At 41.3% G+C, this 23,376-nt stretch overlaps 1 protein-coding gene across 7 annotated transcripts in view; it reads left to right on the top strand.

Moving 5' to 3' along the window:
• ITPRID1 (ITPR interacting domain containing 1) overlaps window positions 1-23,376 on the top strand; it is a 462,385-nt gene that overhangs the window by 419,355 nt on the left and 19,654 nt on the right. For all 7 annotated transcript variants that reach the window (XM_078688261.1, XM_078688266.1, XM_078688262.1 and 4 more), the window contains 3 exons: window positions 3,294-3,376; window positions 5,339-6,607; window positions 22,829-22,956. In XM_078688261.1, coding sequence (XP_078544387.1) covers window positions 3,294-3,376; window positions 5,339-6,607; window positions 22,829-22,956 — 1,480 coding nt within the window. The remainder of the gene's footprint in view (window positions 1-3,293; window positions 3,377-5,338; window positions 6,608-22,828; window positions 22,957-23,376) is intronic.

Genomic DNA, 23,376 nt, shown 5'->3' with positions numbered 1-23,376 from the left:
GGCAAGATGACTGACAAATATTTTTTTTAAAACTTTTGTGTTGCCCGTCCAGTTTTTTACAATGAAATTAGGCTATCCTATCCACTCGATAGCACATGCGAAAAAAGCATAGCTTTCAGTAATAAAAACAACCTCCATGTCACATTAAAAAGCCAGCGGCAAGGAGTAAGATTTAAGAACATGCATCTAGTAATATTAAAATTTGCAGTTCGGCCGCGGTGAGCTGGGAGAAAGCGTCTCTTTTGGCTCCTCAATAGATGACCTTACAGTCGCCTAGGACACCGCAAGTAAATAAGGGCTGGAATGAAAGTAAAAGCTTTATGTGAGACTTTTTGTCTTTGATGCAATTTTGTGGTACTCTTAGCATCCACCTCTAATAGAAAGCCATACACCTGCAGCACCTGCAGATTGACTACCTTAAATGGGCGTAGAGTTATGAATTTCTGTCATTCACAAAACGTTTTTCAAGGTTATACCTGGAAAATTGCGTCAGTCGCAATTGTCCTGGTGTACTTCAGGAAAAGTTTAGAGAATCAATCTGGCTGTGCGTTTGTGCTGGTGAAATTAAACCTGCTGTTAAGTGATGCCAGCTAAAGTGTGAGCGCCATGTGCAATTGCAATAATTTTTCCTTCACAGGGTGAACACGTCATTAGCGTAGTTTAATGGATGGCATTTGAGGTGTCCCCCCCCCAACAAATTCATTGTCCAGTTGGAAGTTGGGCCCTAGGGTCGCCGAGCTGGGCTGGGCAGCAGTGGTGGTGGGTTTCCGCTTGTGATTCATCCCAAGTGAGGCCCATGCCCCTTTGAATCTAGGAAGCACTCGGTTTGAGCAGTCCCTCTCTGTGCCCCGTTGTCCTGCCTTTAGGAAGGGTGAGCGGCACTGCGTCGCATTTGGTGATGCAGTGCATGCACCACAATTTGTTTTATTTATTTATATGTTTACTTACCTGTTAAGGTCCGTAATCCATACATTATTTCCCCCCACCCTGCCCCTCCCACTCCCCACGTCACTGCCCAGCAGGTACTCCCACTACCGGACGTGGCTGACGAGCGGGCCCACGCAGAGGGCACTGCCCTTTGTTATTGTGTGATTTCTTCTACGATTTGGACTTCTTTACTTAGTACACCCTTCAGAGGGGCGCAGGAGCTGCCTGACATATTCTCCCTTGACCTAGCTCCAAAGGAACGGTGTGCTTAAACACTTTTATGGAAGGCTGCTGGTGCCCGCGTCCTCATTTGGTTTGTTTTCTTCTTGTGGAGCCCCTAAACTTCCCCACCTCCAGTTGCTCCTCCAAAATTTGAAGCGCAGACATAATTAAAGACAAGTGAGAGTGAGCGCAAAATATGGTTTTGAACAGGGTGCTATCTAAGCAAAGGCCGGCTCTGCATGCACTACATGGTAAAGGTAAGCAAAGGCAATTATTCTGCGATGCTGAGGCCTGATTGCTCTGACCTAAACCTGATCCAGAGCATATTTTTAAATTTAGAAAACGGTGCATCAGCCCAACAGAAGTTTGCACTATATTTAACATGATGGAACAGCAGAGAGCAAGGACGATTCCCATGGTCTTTTTGTGCAAGTAGCTGTTTTGTGTTTTGGACTGAATGATTAGGACAAAAGTACAGAACTCCCCCTTGTGCTTTTATAGCACAAAGCATTAAATATAGCAAGACGTAGATCCCTTATATTCTATGGGGCAGATCTACAAGAAACTAACGCAGTGTGGTACCGCAAGTCATTTTGCTACACCGCACTGCGTTAGTTTCGAAGCACATGGATGTGACTTATTTACAAAAATATGTCACATCTCTGTGCTTCCCCCTGTGCTGGCACACAAACTGCTGCCATGCGCCAGCGCAGGCCCCCTTGGAATATGGTGCAAGGATGCCTGCGTTGTGGGGAGATTATTTTTGTGCAGGAAGGGCCACCTTCAATTGAGGTGATTTCCTCTTCCAATGTGTGCTGTAGTAGGCAGCATGCATTAAAAGAGGAAAAAAACTAGGAGAAATGAAAACATTTCTCCTTGTTGCACCTGGCTACGCCACCCCTAGGGTGGTGTCACATTCTGATGCATTTCCAGATTTGCAATTGCTCATAAATCTGGAAATGCACCCACAGCAACACCCATATCTCGCCCCTAACACGCAAAGTGTTGCGTGAACAGGGGCGATATTTACACGCACAGGTTAAGTCACGCAGGGTGACTTTACCTGTGCTTGTAAATATCACTCAGCAGGCTGCACCACTGGTGCGTCACGCAGCGTGATGCACCGGCGGCACTAGGGGCTTGTAAATCTACCCCTCTATCTGTTAATACTTCCCATCTCTCCTTCTACCATGGCAATCCCGACTTTCTCATGCTTCTGGTAATCAATGTGCAAATCTACATTTACGTTTTTCATAAATATCCATTTGTCGAATATTGAAAATACACCTTTTTTAATTGTAGGACAGTTGAGTGGTGGAACGCTTAAAAATAAAATTACCCACTGGTTTCTGTCATGGTGCGATCCCCACCACCTCATCACATTTTGTTTTTGATGTACACATGCATAATGTACTCTTTTGTGACTAGCTCAAGCTGGAGATGCTTTGGCTGGAACACAAATGTTCTCTAAAAAGCAGTATACTGTCTCTTAGAATTTAGTTCATGCTATAAATCAAATCTCTTGTTTTGTACATCAGGTGCATTTGTCCACCGAGTTGTCTTGGTGGCAGTGGACCCTACGACTTGAACGTTTTTACTCTCAGTTCCTTGGAGCAGGCACGTAACCTTGTGAACTGTCTAATGATGTGACCATTTTCTACAGATGACAGTTTCCAATAGCATGTGCCCAACTTAAGAGTCTTTTACTGGCAATTGGCAAGTTCTTCCTATACAACCCAAAATGAGTGGATAGATTTGAAGGGCTTCAAACATGAAGATGAATTTTTAAAACACGCAATTGTTCCCTTTGACTACTTTAACAGCTAAAACCTTTACCCTCCTAATTCTGGCTATTCAGCCACCGCACCTCTGTTTAATGAAGGATCTTTCTTAGTAGACTACACTGCAGCTATGGTTGGGAAATCTCAGACTCACACCCTCGAATCTCACTGACTAAACTACACCATGAACCCCCTTCTCCTATCCCAGCTCGCTTAGGATTGTCTTGTGTACTCCCTAACACAATGCTTGCACACATACATTCCTTTAGACTCATGGCAGTAAATGACTAGTGATAGCAGACTATTCTAATATGTTTTATCCGATTCATGCTGTAGGTTTGTTGCTCTTCTTTCTTGTTTCAGAGGCTGAGATGATGCGAACCAATAGCTGCCAGTCCGACAGTAGTGGATTTCTAGAGGAGCCGGTTGAGCCTGTAGCTCTACAGGTCTGTAATTCTGCATCGGTCTCAGTCACAAATCGTTATCCATGGAATTATGAAATAATCCTCTGCTTTAATTCTCTCTGTTATCAAATCAGCTCTTGAGATTGAGCTGATGTGGACAATATGCACAATTTGTAGAAGTAATACGAATACCAGCCATATCCATTCTCAGGTATCTAACTTTAATATGAAGCCCACCGCTGCTTCAGGACATTCTCTTGAAGGTGGACCTCCTGGGTTAATGGATGCTTCAGAAGGAAGGAGGTCAAGGAGTACAGATCCTACTGCAGGGATTGGGGATGAAGGCTATGGGCATGGTGGGCATGATAGTGTCACTTAAGACAGCCATGACAATGGTTATGTTATTGTCCATCAGCAGAAAAGAGAAGAAAGTCACAACATACATGTTAGCTTTCTGTATGTTTTGTAGCTGTACATGAATATGCAACTTTTTAAATAAAAAACTCTTCTAAAAGAGTATACATTTTGATAGCATTTTCTATCACTTCAATTTGTCTTTTTCGATATGTGTATATACTGGCTGAACAAAGAGGGAGGCCCAGCAATTGGTGGTCATACCTGCCGCTCCACCCTTAGGTCCCTGTCTCTCCAAAGTCAAGAAGCACAGACTAGCCCTTGCAGGCTCCTCTGCCACCAGTCCATTGTCCATCCCCTTCTCTATTCCGGTGAATACTGCAACCAAGGACTGCATGAACGGTCTGAATGAGACCCTCCAAACAAGCACTTCAAGGTGTCGGCCCTATCCTAGAAGCTGAGGTGTCCTTAGCACCTCCACCTGGGCTTAGATTTAGCAAGATCAGCCCAGACCTTGATTTTCCCAGAGAATGTGCTGGTAACAATGGTCTTGAGGCTGAAACTTGTCTAGAGACTTTGGGTTCCACTCTCTCATTGGCTGTGGTAGCTAGGACTTCCACGGTGTGTCCTTTCCGGTTTCTGTCATGTCAGATTTGGTTTTTGTTGATCTGAGAACCTCTGTTCTGGTCTCTCGAACAGTGATGTTGGCTTTCAGGGTCATTCACTTGTACTGGTGAGTGTATGGTAGTTAGCATTATTATTAAAGCCTTTTCACTGAGGAGGCTTGCAGGGGCAGTGGTTGGAGCTACAATGCTACAATCATTCAGGACCCAGAAGCAAGGGACAGATTAGATAATTAGATGGGGAGACAGTTCTTTCCTTTTCTGAATTTCAGGCACTAAAATCCTCTATTTAATCCAAGAATGTTGAGTGAGGGGGGCATAGGAAGCCTGCCCACAGAGCCTCCTGGCAAGTAATAGTTCCCCTCCTGCTAAGACCATACATATATGTTTTCAAGACTGACAAGTGTGGCTGATTAGAGGTGCCATTTCTCCTTTGTGCAGACGTAAGAAATCTATTTTCTGTTCTCTGAGTCATAACGTTCATCTGCATATTATACTTGTTATCATTTGTTTGTCTAATAGTTTTATTTTAGCCTGTTCCCTCGAGTAACATAGCTCAACGTGTTTCATGCATGTTGAATAGGTGAGTGAGTAACCCGCGCGCTGAATGTTCGAACATTAATTTGGCTTACTCGTGCTGAGGATAAATAATTACTATATTTGTTATCTGTGTGCCCCATGGTTATTTTGACATCTGGGGCTATATCACACTAAAAGAACACTAGAAATGCTCCTTTATGACAGATATCCACCACATATTTAGACTGCCTGATATATCAAATTGTTGAAGAAGCCTCAATATGTTAGCACATCAGACAGTGGTGAATGGTTGCTTGTCAGGCATTTTAAAGGCAAGTGCTGCATTTGAATACCAATTCAGCAGCATTTGTTGACAGCTATTAAGGAAGCAACATAACGTAACAGATACATAACGCAGCATAAACACACAAATAAAACATACCCGTACAAACATCAAAACATTCAAGATGTTTCTGTGAATTGAAATTCATATCTGTTTTCCTTACAGAACTCACATCTCCCTGAAAGCCTGAACATCAGCTCTGACAGTGCTGACAGCCAATCGACTCTCCTAAGTGGACTGGACAGTGCGTATCAGGACTACAAACACGACTTCATTGGAGTCAAAAATAGCACAGCCAGATCAGATGCGGAACACTTTCCAAAGGCACCGAGCCTCAAAAACCAAGATGGATCCCATGGAGAAGTGGAGCACATGATGGATTTGAGAGAACAAGATGGGGGTAATTCTCTGCAATACAGCCTCGAAATCCATACAGATGTTTTTAGTGATGATATGGCTCTTGCTGAGACCCAGGTGAAGGATAGAACTGAAATAGGGGAGCAGATTGGTGATACCAGGAAAGAGTTTTCACCTAGTTGGCCATTTTATAGTAAGGATACAGACCAGCTCTTTTATAGGGTGCACACATTTCAGGAAAAAGACCCGCCAGTGGATGAGAGGTATGAAAGTGAAAGCATGGGAAATATAAAGCAGAATGTCCACGAATTCCAAATGCCTCAGGCAGAAGACTTGACTGAAACAGCATCAAGGTTCTCTGATGCACAGCACACAAAATACAACAGTTCAAAAGAGCCTCTGTATTCACCGAACCTGAGTGGAGAGCTCACACCAACTGCAAAAACAAACATTGATTGTCAAGAGATCACTGACATAAATGATTATAGCAACCTCAGGACAACAACTCAAGCTCAAATTAAAGATCCTAGTCAAACTTCTGAGAAGACTACTAATTTCTATAAATCTGTGACAATTCAGATGTCGTCCGACCTGATGTCAAGCTTACAGAATGTTCCTTCAGGTCATTTTATTTCCAGAGATTATTCTTATGACTTTCCAACGGCGACATCACAAAACAGTGAGGATGAGCGAGTGCCTCCTATGAAGCCACAAGCTGCGGAAGCGCCTCAAACTATAGAGCGGAAGGAGGCGTCGAGTCAAACTGATATTGGTAAAATCGGCCCCAGACACTCATGGCTACATCTGAGATGTGGTTTTCTCACGGAGTCTACCTCCTTTGACACTGGAATTCGTGGAAGAACCCTGTCCCCTCAAGCAGATGACCCAAGATTCTGCACTGCAAGGAAGTGTCATAACTGCCATTGCTGCTGCCATTGCCACTGTTCTCTATGTGGTTGTCCATTGTCTCCAACATCAAATTGCCCTGTGCCCTGTTGCTCGAATTATACCAGCATGGAGCTGGAACTCCTAAGAACACTCACAGCTCTACAAGATTCAATAAGGAATATCTCTCCAGTGAGTATGAAACCAAAGAATGTATTCATCATAAATAGACATTGTATATGTTAACCCTTGTGTTTGCCAGTCAACTTGTTATGCATAATATTTTTTTTATTTGTTTATTCTGTCAAGTGATCTTTTTTTCACACAAATATTCTGTTTACATTTACCATGATTTTAATAGGGCTTTTCTGAAGTCTGATAGCAAAAATTTGTGCAGTCTGCTATCCCTAATTTCTGCGGCGTAGTTAGGAATATTTTTGTATGAAAAGCAAGACTGGACATGGAATCCAAAAGCAGGCCTGGCAATTTTCTCAGAACAGCCTCTGGGTAAGAACTGTCTGGCCCCGAACGGCTGGAAACGCTTGCCTGCTGCTTTTGTTACTACGGTAACTTATTGCAACACTGTAACAAAAAAACAGACCCCACCTTGAAACTCCAGCCGCCACCTTTCCAGCCTCCCAGGGAAACAGCCGAAGCCCGGTACAGCCAGTCCGGCCCTGATAAAAAGAGGTTAATGATAGGATTTCTGATGGAATAGGAGCCGGTACCAAAGCTTAAGGATTTCAACTGGTCTCTCTCATGTATGTGGTTGCTAGTAATATTTTAGGCATGAAGGATATTGGTCAATTATAGCAGAGGAAGTCCTATAACAAAGATCAAAGTTAGCGGAACCAATGATGTTTTTGAACGTATGGCACAAGATTTATAAACTGTACACTTTTTTCAAAGGGAGCCATGTGAGTAATCTTAGCACAATTATATTGAACCCCATTTTTCAAATGCCAGACACAATTCTGTCCCAGCTGCATTATTATAATCTTTTTGAAGGTGGTAAGCTGGAAGCGTAGAGTAGTGGCATTTGGTGTACTCAAAATCTTTGCCAGTGATGATAAGTTAAAGCTGAGATGGAATGTTGAAGAAAGATTTCTGAATCACCTGGCCTCAAAATTAGGGGTTGGTGAGCTCCGCTCCGCGGTAGAGTTCAAGGAGTTTTGGGCGCTCCGCTTGGAGCGTGGAGTTAAGCAAAAATTCCGCTACTGCTGCATAGCGGAGTTTACCGTCAACCACTCCCTATTAATATGTGGCAAAGTGAATCAAATACAGATCCATCTTGCATTATGCCTGCAGAGGGGGCATAGTTCATCCACCCTACAGCTAAATAATGGATCAGAGGCAGGGTCCCACCAAACATTTGCTCAGGAGGGGCACAAGCACACCCAGGAAAATTCCTAATGTACCAAGCTGCTGGAGGATTTGATCCACCGCTGTGATATGGGGATGTTACTTAAAGGGCAGCTGTGCAGATCACACAGCGCTCTTACCACACAGTTTTGCATTTGTCCCTTATTGTTGTTGACATTCTTCATAAAGGAGACGATGGGCTGTCGACACTTCCAAGTGCCTCGGCACACCCACAAACACTGCTGCAATGTTTGTTATTCAGGGTGGGCTTGTTTTGGGACTTTTGTGAGCGATTGTGCTTGTTCTGTAAAACCCACCTGGCAACACTGGTGATGCTTCTGGACATGTGCTTGTGTTGAGCAGCAGCAAGCCAGAGTGGAAGGAGAGGGAATCGAGATTGGGAGTAAGTGCCCCTAAATAAATCTATTCAAACTTCGGATTTCTTTGATTGCAGCCTGCAATTTGACAGCAGTTGTTAAGGTGTCACTTTTCACTGAACTTGGAGGATTGTTATTGCTTCAATTCAAAGTTGTCAGTAAGGTATTCGTCTTTGTGTGTGTTAACTATGAAAGCTGGATATATCAGTTAGAAAAAAGTTGTTTGCTGCATGGGATTTTGTTTGTTGATGGCACTACAATGGATTTTAGTGAATGATAGTTGCTCATATGTGAGGATTAAGCTCACCTTTTGGCATATCCTGGCAACACTGAAACGCTCTGCTAGTGCATGTGATCCTGTTGCACTCACTGCACCCGCCAAAAGATTCAATTATGCTTCCCAATCAGCCATCCACGAGTGAAAGGAGTGTATTAGCCTAAACTGCAATGTCTTGTGAGTTCAACTTGTCAATTAGGATTTCTAGCTTTCATGCTGATTTTGGGCCCAGAGCTAAGTGCATTTTATATGCACCTGGACTGTGTGATGGTTAGGTTACATTAAAGGGTGTGTTTGCTTGTGTTCTGACGTGCTCCCTGGGGAATGTCACATACTGAACAAAATATAAAATAAGAATGACATCAGCATGTTTATCACAAAGGTCTCTTCACCCCGGTTCATATGATTATGAATTTGTATTCTCTGATCACAATTTCATAAACTGCTTGAGTGGCCTCACCATTTGGGAGCTGTAACCATCTTCATCCCCTGCACCCAACCTTACATTCTTTGCAAAGCTCTGGGACACTGCTTCCACAGAGGATGAGCGGCTCACCCTCCTAGGTGTGTGCTGTAGGCTCCTCACCTCCGAATAAAGCAAATAGCATTTAGAGCTGGTAACCCTGCCTGCTCAAGGAACTCTGCGGAATTTGGCTGAGTTTTTCTGCAGCTCTGCAGAATTCCTCAGAGAGAAACTCCACAAGCTCCACCTAGGCCTACTTAGCATGTCTCTGTAAGACAGTGAATTATTAATTGGGGTGGAAGGTAATGCACCATAATTAATAATATCACCAACTTGCTAGGTCCACCCCAAAATTTCAATAATTTAAACCTGAACTCAACCCCTGGTAGCTATGGCACAGAACAGACTGGCTTACATTAGAGAACATATGTAAAGCATTTCGAAGTACCAAAACAGAAAGAAAGCCAAAAAAAACCACAACACAATATAATTCTCACTCCAGTTTAAAACTGGAGAAAAATGTAGTAACCAAATTGATACCAAAATGACAAAACTCCAATAAGGGGAACTAGAGATGATTTTTTAAAGATTTAAGAGAAAAAGCATGACGCAAAACTAAAGCACCAATAGAAAGTACTATTCACTTGTAACTGGGACCTAGGTGTGATTTCAGACTGAATGACATGGAGTGTAGGTAATATATACCTAGTAGGTTTGTCCGAGTTAAAACCTTTTACCTTCTGTTGGCCCGGTTCATAAAGGTAAACTGAGACAAAAGTTTAGCTTTACGAGTTTCGGTATTCACAAAGGGCATTTACCTGTAATAAAGTTAGACTTTTGTCTCAGTTAAACTTAAGTTTTGGTCTTAAGTTTAACTGAGACTGAAAGTCTAAGGCAACTTACTCCTGCCACACACTGCGAAAACAGAAGACAGAATAATACTAGTGGTATGTGTATAATTACCACTACCAATAACCCATGTTCCTAAGTTGTGCATTTACTATAGACAAAACGTACTACCTTGTGATTAGTTGTAAGTATTTACCCAAGAAGTCAAAGCCCTCAAAAATAAATAACGTGTTACCTCTTCAAAATAAGTCATCTTAAGGCCGGAACCTTTACTGATTAACATCCATTTATTGATTAAGTGTTCAGCTGACACACTAGGCAATCATACCATCAATAACACAATGGTTCATCACACTGAGAACCATGTAGCGCAACCTTCCCTAAACCCTTAAATTTTAGGATTATTGAATTTTTCAGACAATATGCTTGAAAGCGCCGTTGATCAGGAACAAGCCAGAACAACACATTCAAATAGTGTATAGCCATCTATTAAAAGTGTTTCAGTTTTAACTCTGTCCAAGAGAAAAAGAAAAAGGCAAAACAAAAGTAAACAAAAAGAGGGAAAAGGTGCTAAAAGTGGTAAGACAAAAACATTCTCATCAGCAAAAATCCGATTTTCAAATCATCATTACAGTAAAGAATTCTGAAGAATCAAACATCCTCAGTGAAACAAATGTAGCACAAGAATCAAATGAAATATTTACAATCCTGCAAGCAACCACTTTGCCTCAGTCAAAGGAACTTGCCACTGTCCAAGATCCATTTCTTCTACCCACTCAACAAAAAGCTCATAATATGGGACTCGATAGGGCAACTCCCATTATTCAGCCACAAATGTATATAGCCAATAACATTTGGTTGCGTGGACATGACCCACTCTTAGCAACAGCAAATAAGAAAATTAAAAGTCCAGGGACCAATAGAGATCTTTACAAAATAGCAAAGGTCTCAATACTATTAAAATCCAGCCTCAGTGCCATTAATTTTACACTAAAGGACACCAACGAGAATATTAAATAATAACAATCATACATCCTGACTATGTATCAAGAAGTACTAAAGGCATCTTAAACAGAAGTAACATCATTAACTGCACACCATGATCTAAACCACTTGGCATCCATCAATACTACAACAATATAATTCCACTCTTCTTCAGTTCTAGAATAAAAAAGAGGACCCAGTTGTTACATGGACATCAGAAAAAGTAGCTAGCTTAATTGTACAGAAGCAAATGATTTTTGATGAATTGGGGATCCTGGTGACTCAGCCAATTAAGGCTTGCTACCAGTCAATTGTTGCAAACAATGAAAGTAAATCTTTGTGGAAACCGCCGCCTACTCTAGAACGCAGCATCCAAAATGATAGACCTTTGGGCCATAAATAATCGCAAAATGCAATGTATGTAGGATTTGCTAAAAATTCTGCGAATCGTACATATTCCTTATTTGCGAATTGCAAATTGAGATTCGCAAATAAGGAATACCTTCCCATTCATTCCTATGGGCTAGAAGGACCATAGTTACAGCAGTCATTTGTTTGCTGTAACACTTTTCGCCCTAAGTTGGATGGGCATGCCCAGAAGTGGGTCCCTTGCTCACTGTGCCACTGGATTCAAGCTAGCCTGGCTGAAGAAGGGTGATATACCCTGAAACCGGTCCAAGGATGCTTGTTTTCGGTCCAGGGAGGACCTGGCCTAGCAGTTCGGTCTGGACTGTTCCCATGAGGCACAGATTCAAGACTGATTTGCATATGGCTGGGTCCAAACTGGAGTGGTGTAGTGGCCAAAAGAACGATGGATTTAACCCACAACTGTTGACTGGGGGAGAATGTTTGCATTGTCAGCATTCCGTCCATCATTTGTTTGCTGTAACACATACAATAATAATGGCACATTGTACAACACCAAAGTAGTTTATTTAGAAAGAAATGAGTCTCACTCACCCAAAAAGAACAATGACGGGTCTAATGCTTTGAATGGCAGTCTACAACTGGAAGGTGTCGAGGGTCTATGGAAGCACCACGTAACACATGCTCTGTTCAAGAAGATATTATCAAAGTTCTAAACTGTATTTCCTTTGCCACAGATAAAACCAATTTCATTAAAAGAAGTCATGCCTGGCTGGTAATAAATTCTTATAGAAGTCACCAATTGCATGGCTATCTGGCTGAACCTATTAAAGCTTATTTAAAAATGAGGCTACTACAACTCCGTTTGGCTCAGCTTCCCATCCCTCGATTTTCTGCCGAAATGGGTCGGTGGCCGTTGCTGCAAACTTGTCGCCTATATTCTAATCATCCAGAATCAGTGGTGTACTCGCTATGCACATGTCCATAGTTAATTGTGGAGAGCAGACTCCTTCTACGTAACATTTGTATACAGTCTGGCATTCACACAAGCCTTCTTGCCATTATTTTTGTTTGCGTGGTGAGTATCCCCGTGCTCTTACCTGATTTACTGAATATATAGATATTGCACACAGGCTGCTAGCACGGAAATCATCTAATTCAAGGAACTTTCTCTTTTGCTATCCTGTCTGCAGAATTCTGAAATTGTATATCTAGTTTAAACTGCTTTCAATCGTTTGATAACTGGAGTCTAATGCAAATTTTACATATGATAAAATTGGCGTCTTAAAGGTACTAAAGCTCAGAGATGGTGTAAGTCCAGCACCACACATGGCCAATGACTGGTACTGCACCCTCCCACGGAAAATAATAAAGGTACATACTTGAAATAAATACCTGTGGCAAATATTGTTAAATGATATTCATTTATTTAAACTAATTAAAAAGTAAATACATTTAATGTGATAATAACAAATGTATCTAAAAATTAAAACATATTTATTTTTATATTTTAAATTATTTTAGTAACTTTTATCAGCATTATTTTTATTAAAATATACTTTGTGCTTTTAATTAATTAAATGGATCACTTTTAATAATGTTTAATAAATAATAAACAATGTTTTACTTTATGTTACGATTTGTTTTAAATGTAAACTTTAGAAAAATAATGTTAATTTAATTTAATGTATTTCAATTATTTAAAGATAGTGCTGTAGCATTTATTTTTGTTTTGTTTTATATTTAAAATAAATATATAACATTCATTTACATTTGTATTTAGCAAAAAACTATTTGTACAGTTTTTTTCAAAGTGTAATTAACATTTGTTTCACCCTGTACTTAACCACCAGGGTATCTCCACCCCAACTGTGGAGTCTCTTTCTTTATGTGCAAGTATAGAGAAAAGTTACTTCCCCTACCTCTCCCCAATCTTCTTAGCTTGGGCTTTTATTTGTGGGAAGCTTGGGAATTTATGTGTTGCATTTTCTTTAAACACTTCAAACAACTGCCCAAGATTGAAGGCAGGGCGGGGAGGGGGGACATGTTTCTGCTTGAACATTTCTACATCAATCTCACTTTGGCTATTATATTGTTTCCCTTTGCTCAATTGTGTGCACTCATCCTCTCCCCAGTTGATTGGAAAAAAGTATAAATGTTCGCTGCATTTATGTTTTCAGCTCAATTGTCTGATTTGCTTTTAGTGGCTCCACTTTTCTAGTGTAAAAAATGTAAACCATAGGCCTGAAAGCAAATATTTATTTCATAGATTTTCCATGTCTTGTGTATATGCAAGACATAAAACCTACGTGCTTTAGTGGATTTGTGTACACATCACTCATGATTTGTTAATGTGAAATGCTTCACACAATTGTTTGTCTGAGTGCAATTAACAAAGCTAAACACATTTAGGAGGTTATGACTCTGCTGCCTTTCCAGAAACAAATATGTGTAATGTCCTGGTGCGGATATAAGCTTACGACAATAAAGTGTGTAATGTTACATGTGTGTCTGTCATCTTACATAGTAAAGACTGTTTACCTCGAATCTTGATCGTGGGTTTTATTATGAAGCCATGTTAGAAATGCCCATCCTCTGTATGGTATCTCCCCAGATGTTTGCCTTATGTTGCTGAATCCGTTTTTGTTGCCCATACACTTCTGTGCACTTTTCCCCTGTCACCCATCTATAAAGCGCTTGTACTCTTCTTTTAAACATGGTAAAACTGGCATACACCTAATTGACACATTTAATTTACTTGTAAATCCCGAGTATATAGTACTGACTGTACCCAGGGCTGGTATAGTAAATGCTACTAGTGGGCTTCCACCCACTAAAGTAGCACTGTAACAAATGCCTCCAGGATGACCACTGCAGTCTGTAGTGCAGTTTTAAACTAGCATTTCGACCAGGCTAAACCTTTCTTTCTAATACCTATAAGTCATCCTTAAGGTAGGCCTAATATGCATAAGGTAGAGTGCACAGTATTTAAATGTAGGGCATGCACATTTAATAGTTTACAAGTCCAAGGATTGAAAAATCTCCAAATTCTTTTTTTTACTGTGGCAAGGCAGGCTTTCCCATAGTTTTACACTGGTTTACACTACATCAAGAAATAAGTGCTAAATTCAGTTTTGGAATAGCTAGAAAAATATCCCAAGGACTCATTTTAACAGTAATGTAAAATCCAATGTAGTAGTCAAGTCCAAATCTATATGTCTACTTTGGAAATTACCCTTTTCGAAAATTGTAATGTACCTTCCTAAAACCTGAAGGATTTCCTGCCAGTGTACAGCTGTCACCTGTGAGAATGTGGTTTAGGTATGAGTAGGTAAGTATGACAAGTGATGAAAGTGGAGTACTCATTACTGTACAGGGGTTTAAAATTACAGATTATAATTGATTCTGTGATGTTGTAGTACATATGATCATGCATAAAAAACACTGTATATAAATGTTAATGGATATTTTTAAGGTATTGTTTGTATAAAACAAAGGAAAACAGAAATTCTTTTTTACATGTATTTTTGACTTAAAATTGATGACAAATGAATGATTAAAATGTCAAATCATGTGTAGCCCACATATTGATGTTATTTACACAGATTAAAGGAATATAGGTCGTGAGGGAGCTTGTTGCATACTTTTCAATGATGTTCCCCTCTTCTCCTTGACCTCAGGTCCTTAGAGGGGGTCCCCCCACACTAGTTACAGCTGTCACCTGATCCCTCATGGCTCCCCTGTGGTGAGATGTGTATTGTTTCCAAATAGTGGACAAAGAGCTCAGAATGGACGGATAGGGTCTCCTCCTTTGACAGGAGGCATGGGGGCGTGCACACACCCTTCCCTAGCTTAAAAGGCTACCCACTCTGTCACTGGTGGATGAAGCTCAAACCTAGGCCTGCTTCCATTTTGTCTCTATAGTCAGGCAGACTACAAACCCTGTACAAGGGAAGGAACTGCCCAGTATTTGTTTAGGGGGTTGACAAAGAATTGCCTCCACCCACGACATAGCATTGGGCATACATGTGGACCCTTCCGCTGGAAATCCACAGAGATCACCTGCGGCGTCCCACAGGCTTCCTCCCTCAGCCCGACGCTGTTCAATATCTACATGGCACCACTCGCCCATGTCGCTCGACAACACAACCTCAACATCATCTCCTACGCCAACGACACCCAGCTGATCATATCCCTCACCAAAGACCCCCACACTGCCAAAGCCAACCTCCACAGAGGAATGAAGGCCGTAGCCGACTGGATGAAGGACAGCAGATTGAAGCTGAACTCATACAAGACGGAGGTCCTCATTCTCGGACCCAACCCATCAGCCTGGGACGACTCTTGGTGGCCCCCATTGCTAACCACAGCCCCGGAACCCACAGACCACGCACGCAACCTGGGGGTCATCCTCGACTCCACCCTCTCCATGACCAGGCAAGTCAACGCCGTCTCCGCGTCCTGCTTCAACACCATCCGAATGCTCCGCAGGATCTTCAAATGGATCCCCCCCGACACGAGAAAAACCGTCACCCAGGCCCTCGTCACCAGCAGACTCGACTACGGAAACGCCCTCTACTCAGGAACAACAACCAAGCTCCTGAGATGACTTCAACGAATCCAGAACGCCCCCGCATGACTGATCCTCGACTCCCCCAACGCAGCCACATCACACCCCACCTGAGAGGCCTGCACTGGCTCCCCATCAACTAGAGGATCACCTTCAAACTCCTCATCCACGCACACAACGCCCTACACAACACTGGACCCACATACCTTAACAACCGTCTCAGCTTCCACACCCCCACCCGAAACCTCCGCTCAGCCACCCTCACCCTCGCCACATTCCCCCATATCCGGAAAACCACCGCCGGCGGCAGATCCTTCTCCTACCTCGCCGCCAAGACCTGGAACGCTTTCCCCACCAGCCTACGACTGACTCAGGACTTGCTGGCCTTCAGAAGATTCCTCAAGACCTGGCTCTTCGACCAGTAGCGGAAACCCCTCCCCCCCCCCAGCGCCTTGAGACCCTCACAGGTGTGTAGCACGCTTTATAAATGTAGTGATTGATTGATTGGACCCTACAGACCTCTCTTCAGAACACTCATGGACCTTTGAAGAATGAGAAGAAGAACTGCCCTGTTTTCTGAGGAACCTGGAGAAAAGCTAGACCTGCCTGCTTTGGACCCATAATAACCCGAGAAGTAATTCCAAGGGTCAATTTGCTGACCTCCTGTTAGAGGTACAGGGACACAACAAGCCTACACAGGCCTCTTTCCCTCTAACTGTCCATCTGACCATTTCCAACTGGATGTGCCCTGGACACTGCTGCTGGCCTCTGTTGGAGGAAGTCCTAGCCTCCAAGTGGTGGCCACAGGTCCTAAACCTTAGAATGGTGTTATAGTTTGCACCTCCTGTACCATAACTGCAAGAGGTGGGACTTAGAAACATGTTGCCAACTGTTAACTGGAGAATCTATATGAAACAGGGCTACTGTCAAAGCCACACACATGAAATCGCTGGATGGCCTCAGCATGCTGATTTGCCCCACTAAAGGAGATCTAACTTACAGAAAAATCTTCAAATCTGAACATAAAAGGTTTTGTGGGGCCAATTCCATGCAGAGTCTGATCGACGTTAAGAACTACCTGTGCACAGACTTCACCTATTTGTAACTTCCTCACCTTCGTCAGGTTCCTGCTCTTCAACAGCCCGCTGTTATCAAGTCCTGCTTCAGGTCTAGCTTGAAGCATGCAACTTGCCCAACCGACAACTCGTTGATAAACACTTTTTCTCAATAAACGTTTGTAAGTCAGAAGAAAACTTTCGACCCAGACAAACCTGGTCCCTGTATCCAACCAGTAATCTATCATGAGCAGTATTAGATTTTGACTTTGACTCGGTCTAGCACGACTAAATACCCATGGTTGCCACTTTGTGCTTTTTGGCGTTAATTTAAAAAAACTTTAAAAATCATATCTCGTATTCTACTTATAGTATTTTTGTTGTTTTGGTGACATTTTATTTATTCAAATATGATCTTTTTTTATTGGCTTGCGATGTTTATTGTGTTGTGTTTTCACTTTATTACTGTTAACGTAAATCATAAATACATTACACATTGCCTTTAAGTTATGCTTGACTGTTTTTTGCCAAACTACTAGAGGATGAAGCACAGGTTTACTCAGTGGTTTAGTGGTTCACCATGACAATGATTGTGATTTTTATTTAAATGGGTTCTCACCCCTTTTACCTAATAGTCCAGTTTCATAAAAGCCACATATTGAATGAATTTAAGAAAACTCACCAAAACTTCTTCCTCAAGGGCATCCTTAAATCCAGGCAGCAATTAGTAGTTTTACTTTTTATGCTGCAGTTCTGAAAAACCCACCTGACCATTTACCCCTATAATAGAAAGGGTTTTCACAGCAAACATGTTCATTGGTGTGGTACTTTTATATCCGGCTGAGATACAGTGGCTGGTGCAACCGACAACATACACAGAAAGGTAACTAGATAAACTACTAATGAAGCACGTGTGACAGGTGAGAAATAGGAGTGACAGCCTTTGAAGTGGCAACCACTGCCTGACATGGACTACTCTCAGACATGTGGCTGACTGAGAGAGCTGAGTGTGGGTAATTTCTATTCTATGACCAAAATAAGAATTGCTCAGAAGTGAGCTTGTAATACCAATAGAGAGGTACTACTTGAGACACAACCAAGGGTCTACAGTGATCATATGACATGTGTAACTACCTTTACACCCGAATCTAACATGATCAGGCGGGTTATAAAAAAACGCTGGGACATTCTCCATGTAGGTGATCATGCCCTCAGTACATCATGGTTTGCATTGAAACACACAGCAAACCTAAAAAACCTGTTGATTAGTACCAGACCCAGAAAAAAGACGCCCCACTACAGAATACCTTTTGGAATCTACCCCCTGTAACAGGCCATTTCCCTTGTGGACAGTGTGTAGTTGTCCCCTGATGAAGGCAACCAAGACAACCACGCTAACTAACACATTTACGTGGCTATAAAATAAACACACTAGCAAAAACACACGTAATTGCATTTATCTTATCACCTGCCCTTGCCAATTTCAATACATAGGCATGACTACTAGCCCAGTAAAAACTATGATCACCAAGCACAGAAGCTACATAAGATGCAGAAAAACTAACACAAAAATGTGTGCTCATTTTGCAGAACATAATCATACTACCAATGATTTAAACGGCGCCATTCTGGAAGCACACCCACAAATATGAAAAGAGGCATTGTTTAGAAAAGAACAGAACTAGGTCTTCAAACTTTCCTTACACTTTTTGGGCTGAATGATGACATAGCATGGGCAGAGTTGAACCGTCTCTGATGACTACCCTCAATATCCCCTCAATTGGTCATGTCTCTGTCAATTTGATCCGATTTACTTGTGATTATCAACCCTTTTTGTCATGATGGGAAAGGCAATACCACTACACCTCTGCCTCTGCCATCTCTTAATACAGTCTCTTGCCAGCAAATTTGACCATCGTTAGAACTATGTTTTTGAGAATAAACCACTTGCATTACCTGATTGCTGGCCAATGTAAACTGACATTTGTTAAACCACCACATTTTATGTGGGACAGACCCCTTCTTTTATACACCACCTATTGGGGACATATGACAATAATTGCTTGTGAACAATTAACTCATACCAGGTCCACACGCCTTCTTCCACTCCTGAGCCACTTCTCTGGTCTGGAGTTCTTTCTTTTCATACTCACTAGTACCCCTACATAAAGATGGCCAAAAAATTCCAACAGCCGATAACATACGATTCAACTTAGTTATGAGCGGTCCATATGACCGGGTTTCCTATAAAGATCTACAAGATTTTAACAGGTTAATGGTATATACCCTACTATCATCCTCAGTCCTTAACCTTGCTTATGGACATGCAATGTCATCTTATACCTCTCTCCATAACTATATTGTGTCAATAACAATATGGTTTTTACAATTGGGTCTCTACTATGGGCCCTGTTTGACATCGATATTTTCCATGCAGATATTTGCCATTCAGCAGTCTCTGAGCCTGCTGTCTTTTTTAATAAAATCCTCAACTAATATGGCCGCAGTGGTTCACAGTCTAGACCACAACGTAGTAGCGCTACATGTGTAAATGCTCAAGTATCGCAGACCCGGAAGCACGCATTACGGGGACCGGAGCCAGGGTAGGGCAGAAGCTAGTTGCTACGCCTCCTTGCCGTGAGTATCTTTATTCCCTGCAGGAGAAGCCGTATGAACAATATTCACGTTCTGGTAAGTATTACGCTATACGAATGGTAATGGCATTTTAATATTAATCTTTTTACAGATCAGAGCAACAAATTGCTCTGTAACCCCATCAGCACAAGCCCCACTTACCTAGGGGTGAGTTCGCATTAACATATAAAGTGCTACTTGGCATTTTTAGGTCACTTTTGTTCACGGGATCCACTATATATGGAGTATTATCACACCCATAGTGGGATCGCTTTATTTATGTACATAAAAAATGAGCACATGTGACTTCCTCAACACTTGTGCTCGTATGCTCTTGGAGTACCACTCGCTGCATTCCTGGATATATACAACACCACTGTGTATGTGTTGCATGATTGCTTGTGTTCGTGTGCCTGTCACAGTGACTGGTTGTGTGCGCAATGCAGATTTATGTCATGTCACAGGTACTTAATGATAACATGGAACACTGTATGGAGGTAACTATGTTTACCCTCGTCACTGGTGTGGTCATAGCAGAAATAGACCACTGTGAGTACTACTGAGTTAATGTATCAAGGTTGAAAATCGTGGTACTACCACAAGCACTATCTGCGCACTAACGAGAAGACTTGAAACAGGAGCACCTGGTCCCCCGGATAGCCACTATCTTATTAGCCGTAAAAATACTTATCTCCACATTACTCGGCATGTCACTACAAGCAAATAACATTCTTGTTTTAGTATGTTCTAAACTAGACCTTGGGTTCTTGTTTTTATCTCCTCCTTCTTTCTCAGGATCTATTTGACCCGGTTTAATCAACTGCATCTTGTTACTAGCCAACTATATGAATCTTTGCTTGTTGTGGTATATAATATGGGGGACTGTTGCTGTTTTTTGTTTAGTTTTTTTACCTACTGTTGTCTGGACCTTAGGTTAATTAGCTTTTCAGGTTGAGCATTCGAGACCTCTTGTATATTCTTTAGTATATACCTATATGTGTATGTACTTTGTGGGCTCTGGAGATCAGCCCTAGGACTAGTCTGCTTCCGCTTAGGGACTTTTTTCTGTTGAACTGCCTCTATTTAAATGTCTTGATAGAAACCGACCAGTAGAGGTCAGTAAAAAAAACAGAATTGCTTTCTGCTTGTTCAACTGCCTCTATTTAGCTGTCTTGATAGCAAAAGACCAGAAGAGGTCAGTAAAATACCAGAACTGCTTTCTGCTGTAGGACTTTCTTTTTTTTCTTTTTCTGGCAACTGCCTCTATTTAACTTTCTTGATAGAAAACGACCAGCAGAGGTACTACTTTAGCATTCTCTAGCTTCCAGTCCATAGAAATTGTCTTCCACGAGCACCCGTAGACAATAATATTTTTTTCAAATCTTGTATTATCAGTGATATGACCATGAAGGCCCTGATTTTATATTAAAAACAGAGCTTTGTACTATATCATTTCCTGCTGAAAGGCAATATTTCTCTCCATGTGTTCCCATACCTGGTGTGCCACGCAGTTTGGTGCTTATTTTCCCTCCACATTAATGAACAGCGGATGTTTCAGCACCCAGGCTAATGTGCTTCATAGCTAAATACATTTCATTTATTATTCTTAATTTCGTCCGATTTGATCATAAAAGACATGAATATTTACATCATCACACAGTACATATATAAAATCCATTCTCGTCGAAGACTATACAGGTAATATAATTATATATAATAAAAGGACAACAATTTAAAAAGATTTAAAATGGAGTATAGACTAAAAAGAAAATTTATATATTAATCAACACCAACTGGACCCAATACAGATATAAATGTTACAAAAAATGTATAAATATATATAAAACAGTATATAACAATACTATAAAACTAAGCAGAAGACAGTGCATTAGTAAACACTGTCGCAGTCTGCTAGCTTTCGGCCTTTTGACGTATTCTCCACACCCACCCCAGGAACTTTGCTATAGCTATCACAATAGCCTCTTGGGTGCTAGTCTGCAGTAATCTTAGCGCAGTGTCGGTCGACCTAGTACCAAGATTCTGACACAATGGTTTAAGCCATTTTCTCCATGGCGAACAGTAGGCTGGACAAGCAAAAAGTATGTGGGGAATTGTTTCGTACTTACTCTGACAAAATTGGCATTTACTAACTTGGGAAGGGTGCCAGGTCTTAGTGAAAACTTTGGTTGGCCGTGATCCTATCCGGAACTGAAAATAACGTTTTCTATCAATTGGCCTCGTTATAAAATCCCAAAATTCTTCATATAATGGTTCCAGCTTGTGGTCCAAGAAAAACCTACATATAAGGTCCCAAAGACGAGACTGATTGCATTGAAAATGCTTGTTACTCAATTCCATTGTGTCCTTGATGCCTGCGTCTCTCAGCATCTCTGGCTAGGTTCTGGCTCAGCGATAAAAAACCTGATACACGGGCATTAGGAGGTTTTTCAAAAACGACTACATGTAGATAGGTGACTTTAATGAGTGGTGTACTTTCAGATTGACCTCTTCAGCCTCTAGTTTCTTTTCCACTGCATCTTAGTCATTGACACGTTTACGCTCATTGGTACTCAACTTTTTATAACTCAAATGTCCTGCTTTGATTGGTTAAATGTTACAGGTATTGGGTAATACTCCATATTTGTGTACGGTCATTGCCTCTTCCACTTAATAGAAGTTTTAACTATAATACTTCTTTTATAGACACTTGCTGCTTCTTACTCGCTATCTGGATAATGTGCTGCTTTTCCTTTATTCGGTTTTAGGATACCTTTAGATCAACCACACGGTTCAGACCCTGGAATATTGCGAACCAAAGTATCTAGTTTACTCGTGTTATTCTTCCAAGATACAAGTTATGAGAAACTCCATAAACCACTTCAGGCCATGTAAAAATATAAATGAAAAGCTTTTGTCTTGTCTTTTGTGCACTCCTACGTAAATGCTTCACCTTACTATTGCATATTAGTTATTCATCGAGACTAAAAATCTCGAAAGGTAAAGGTCTGTACATAGTGAAGAAATCGAATAATGTATGCACCAAAAAGTGGGCATTTCATTTTCCACTGTCCGGAAGTGTTAAGGTACAAAGTGTCTCCTCTGCAAAGTTCGTTAAGTCACAGCCTTAAAAAACATATTCGGTTTAATTCACAAACAATAAATCTCAGCAATAACTAATTTGTTTCGGCTAATGCTGTTACAGCAATTTTTATGCAAAAAAAAACGTGCACAGTTTAACCTTTTTAAAGAGTGTGAGCTTTGTAATCTGTATAGTAAATTTCACACATCCATCCTTAAACCGGGGTATTCTCATCACCACAGACAGATAACAGGCTATACTGCTATTTAGTTTTCGCCCTATCAAGAGCATAGATTTGTCAGCAGATATTGTCAAATTCGGAGGGCATTAAACTACTCCCTTTTGTGTCAAGATAAATCTGTAAATTGCTGATCAGCAATTTGTTTGTGTTCCATAGTGTACAGTGCATGAAATGGAAACTATGAAAAAGTCGTGCCAGAAGTTTCGCGAGCAGCTTGTGGAAACTGAACAACTTCTGTTTGAACAGCAGACTCTACTGCCAAGTGATTTTACAGATGAAGGAAGGTAATTACAGTATGTTAGATTTTAGATTAATGGTGGCAATCACAGCAATGCAGGCTGGTGTACCTCATGTTAGTAAGCATTTTCATTCATTTCGTAATTTTTGTAACAACTTGTTTTAATTCAGCATATATTGTGTTTGTAGCCTTTTTCCAAACATCTGAAGCAGACAATTACAGAGTCTGGGCCAAAAGCAGTTAAATACATTTTTAAAGTTCAGCAGTGTTCATAATATAAAATACATATATCAGAATAAGTAAAAAAATAAATTTGCCCTGGCATCAGCTCATCTAAAGGCATCATCTCTGCCAGACAAACTAACATATAGTCACCCGAGATCCGCTAAGTGGTTATCATAACACCTCCACTATAGTGGCTTGACGGGTGGCCAGTTGTCAAACGCTAAATAAGCCCCTTAATTTC

The sequence above is a fragment of the Lissotriton helveticus genome, chromosome 4_1 (genome assembly GCF_964261635.1).
Source record: "Lissotriton helveticus chromosome 4_1, aLisHel1.1, whole genome shotgun sequence".
Lineage (NCBI taxonomy): Eukaryota > Metazoa > Chordata > Amphibia > Caudata > Salamandridae > Lissotriton > Lissotriton helveticus.
This window is presented reverse-complemented; position numbering and strand designations above follow the sequence as displayed.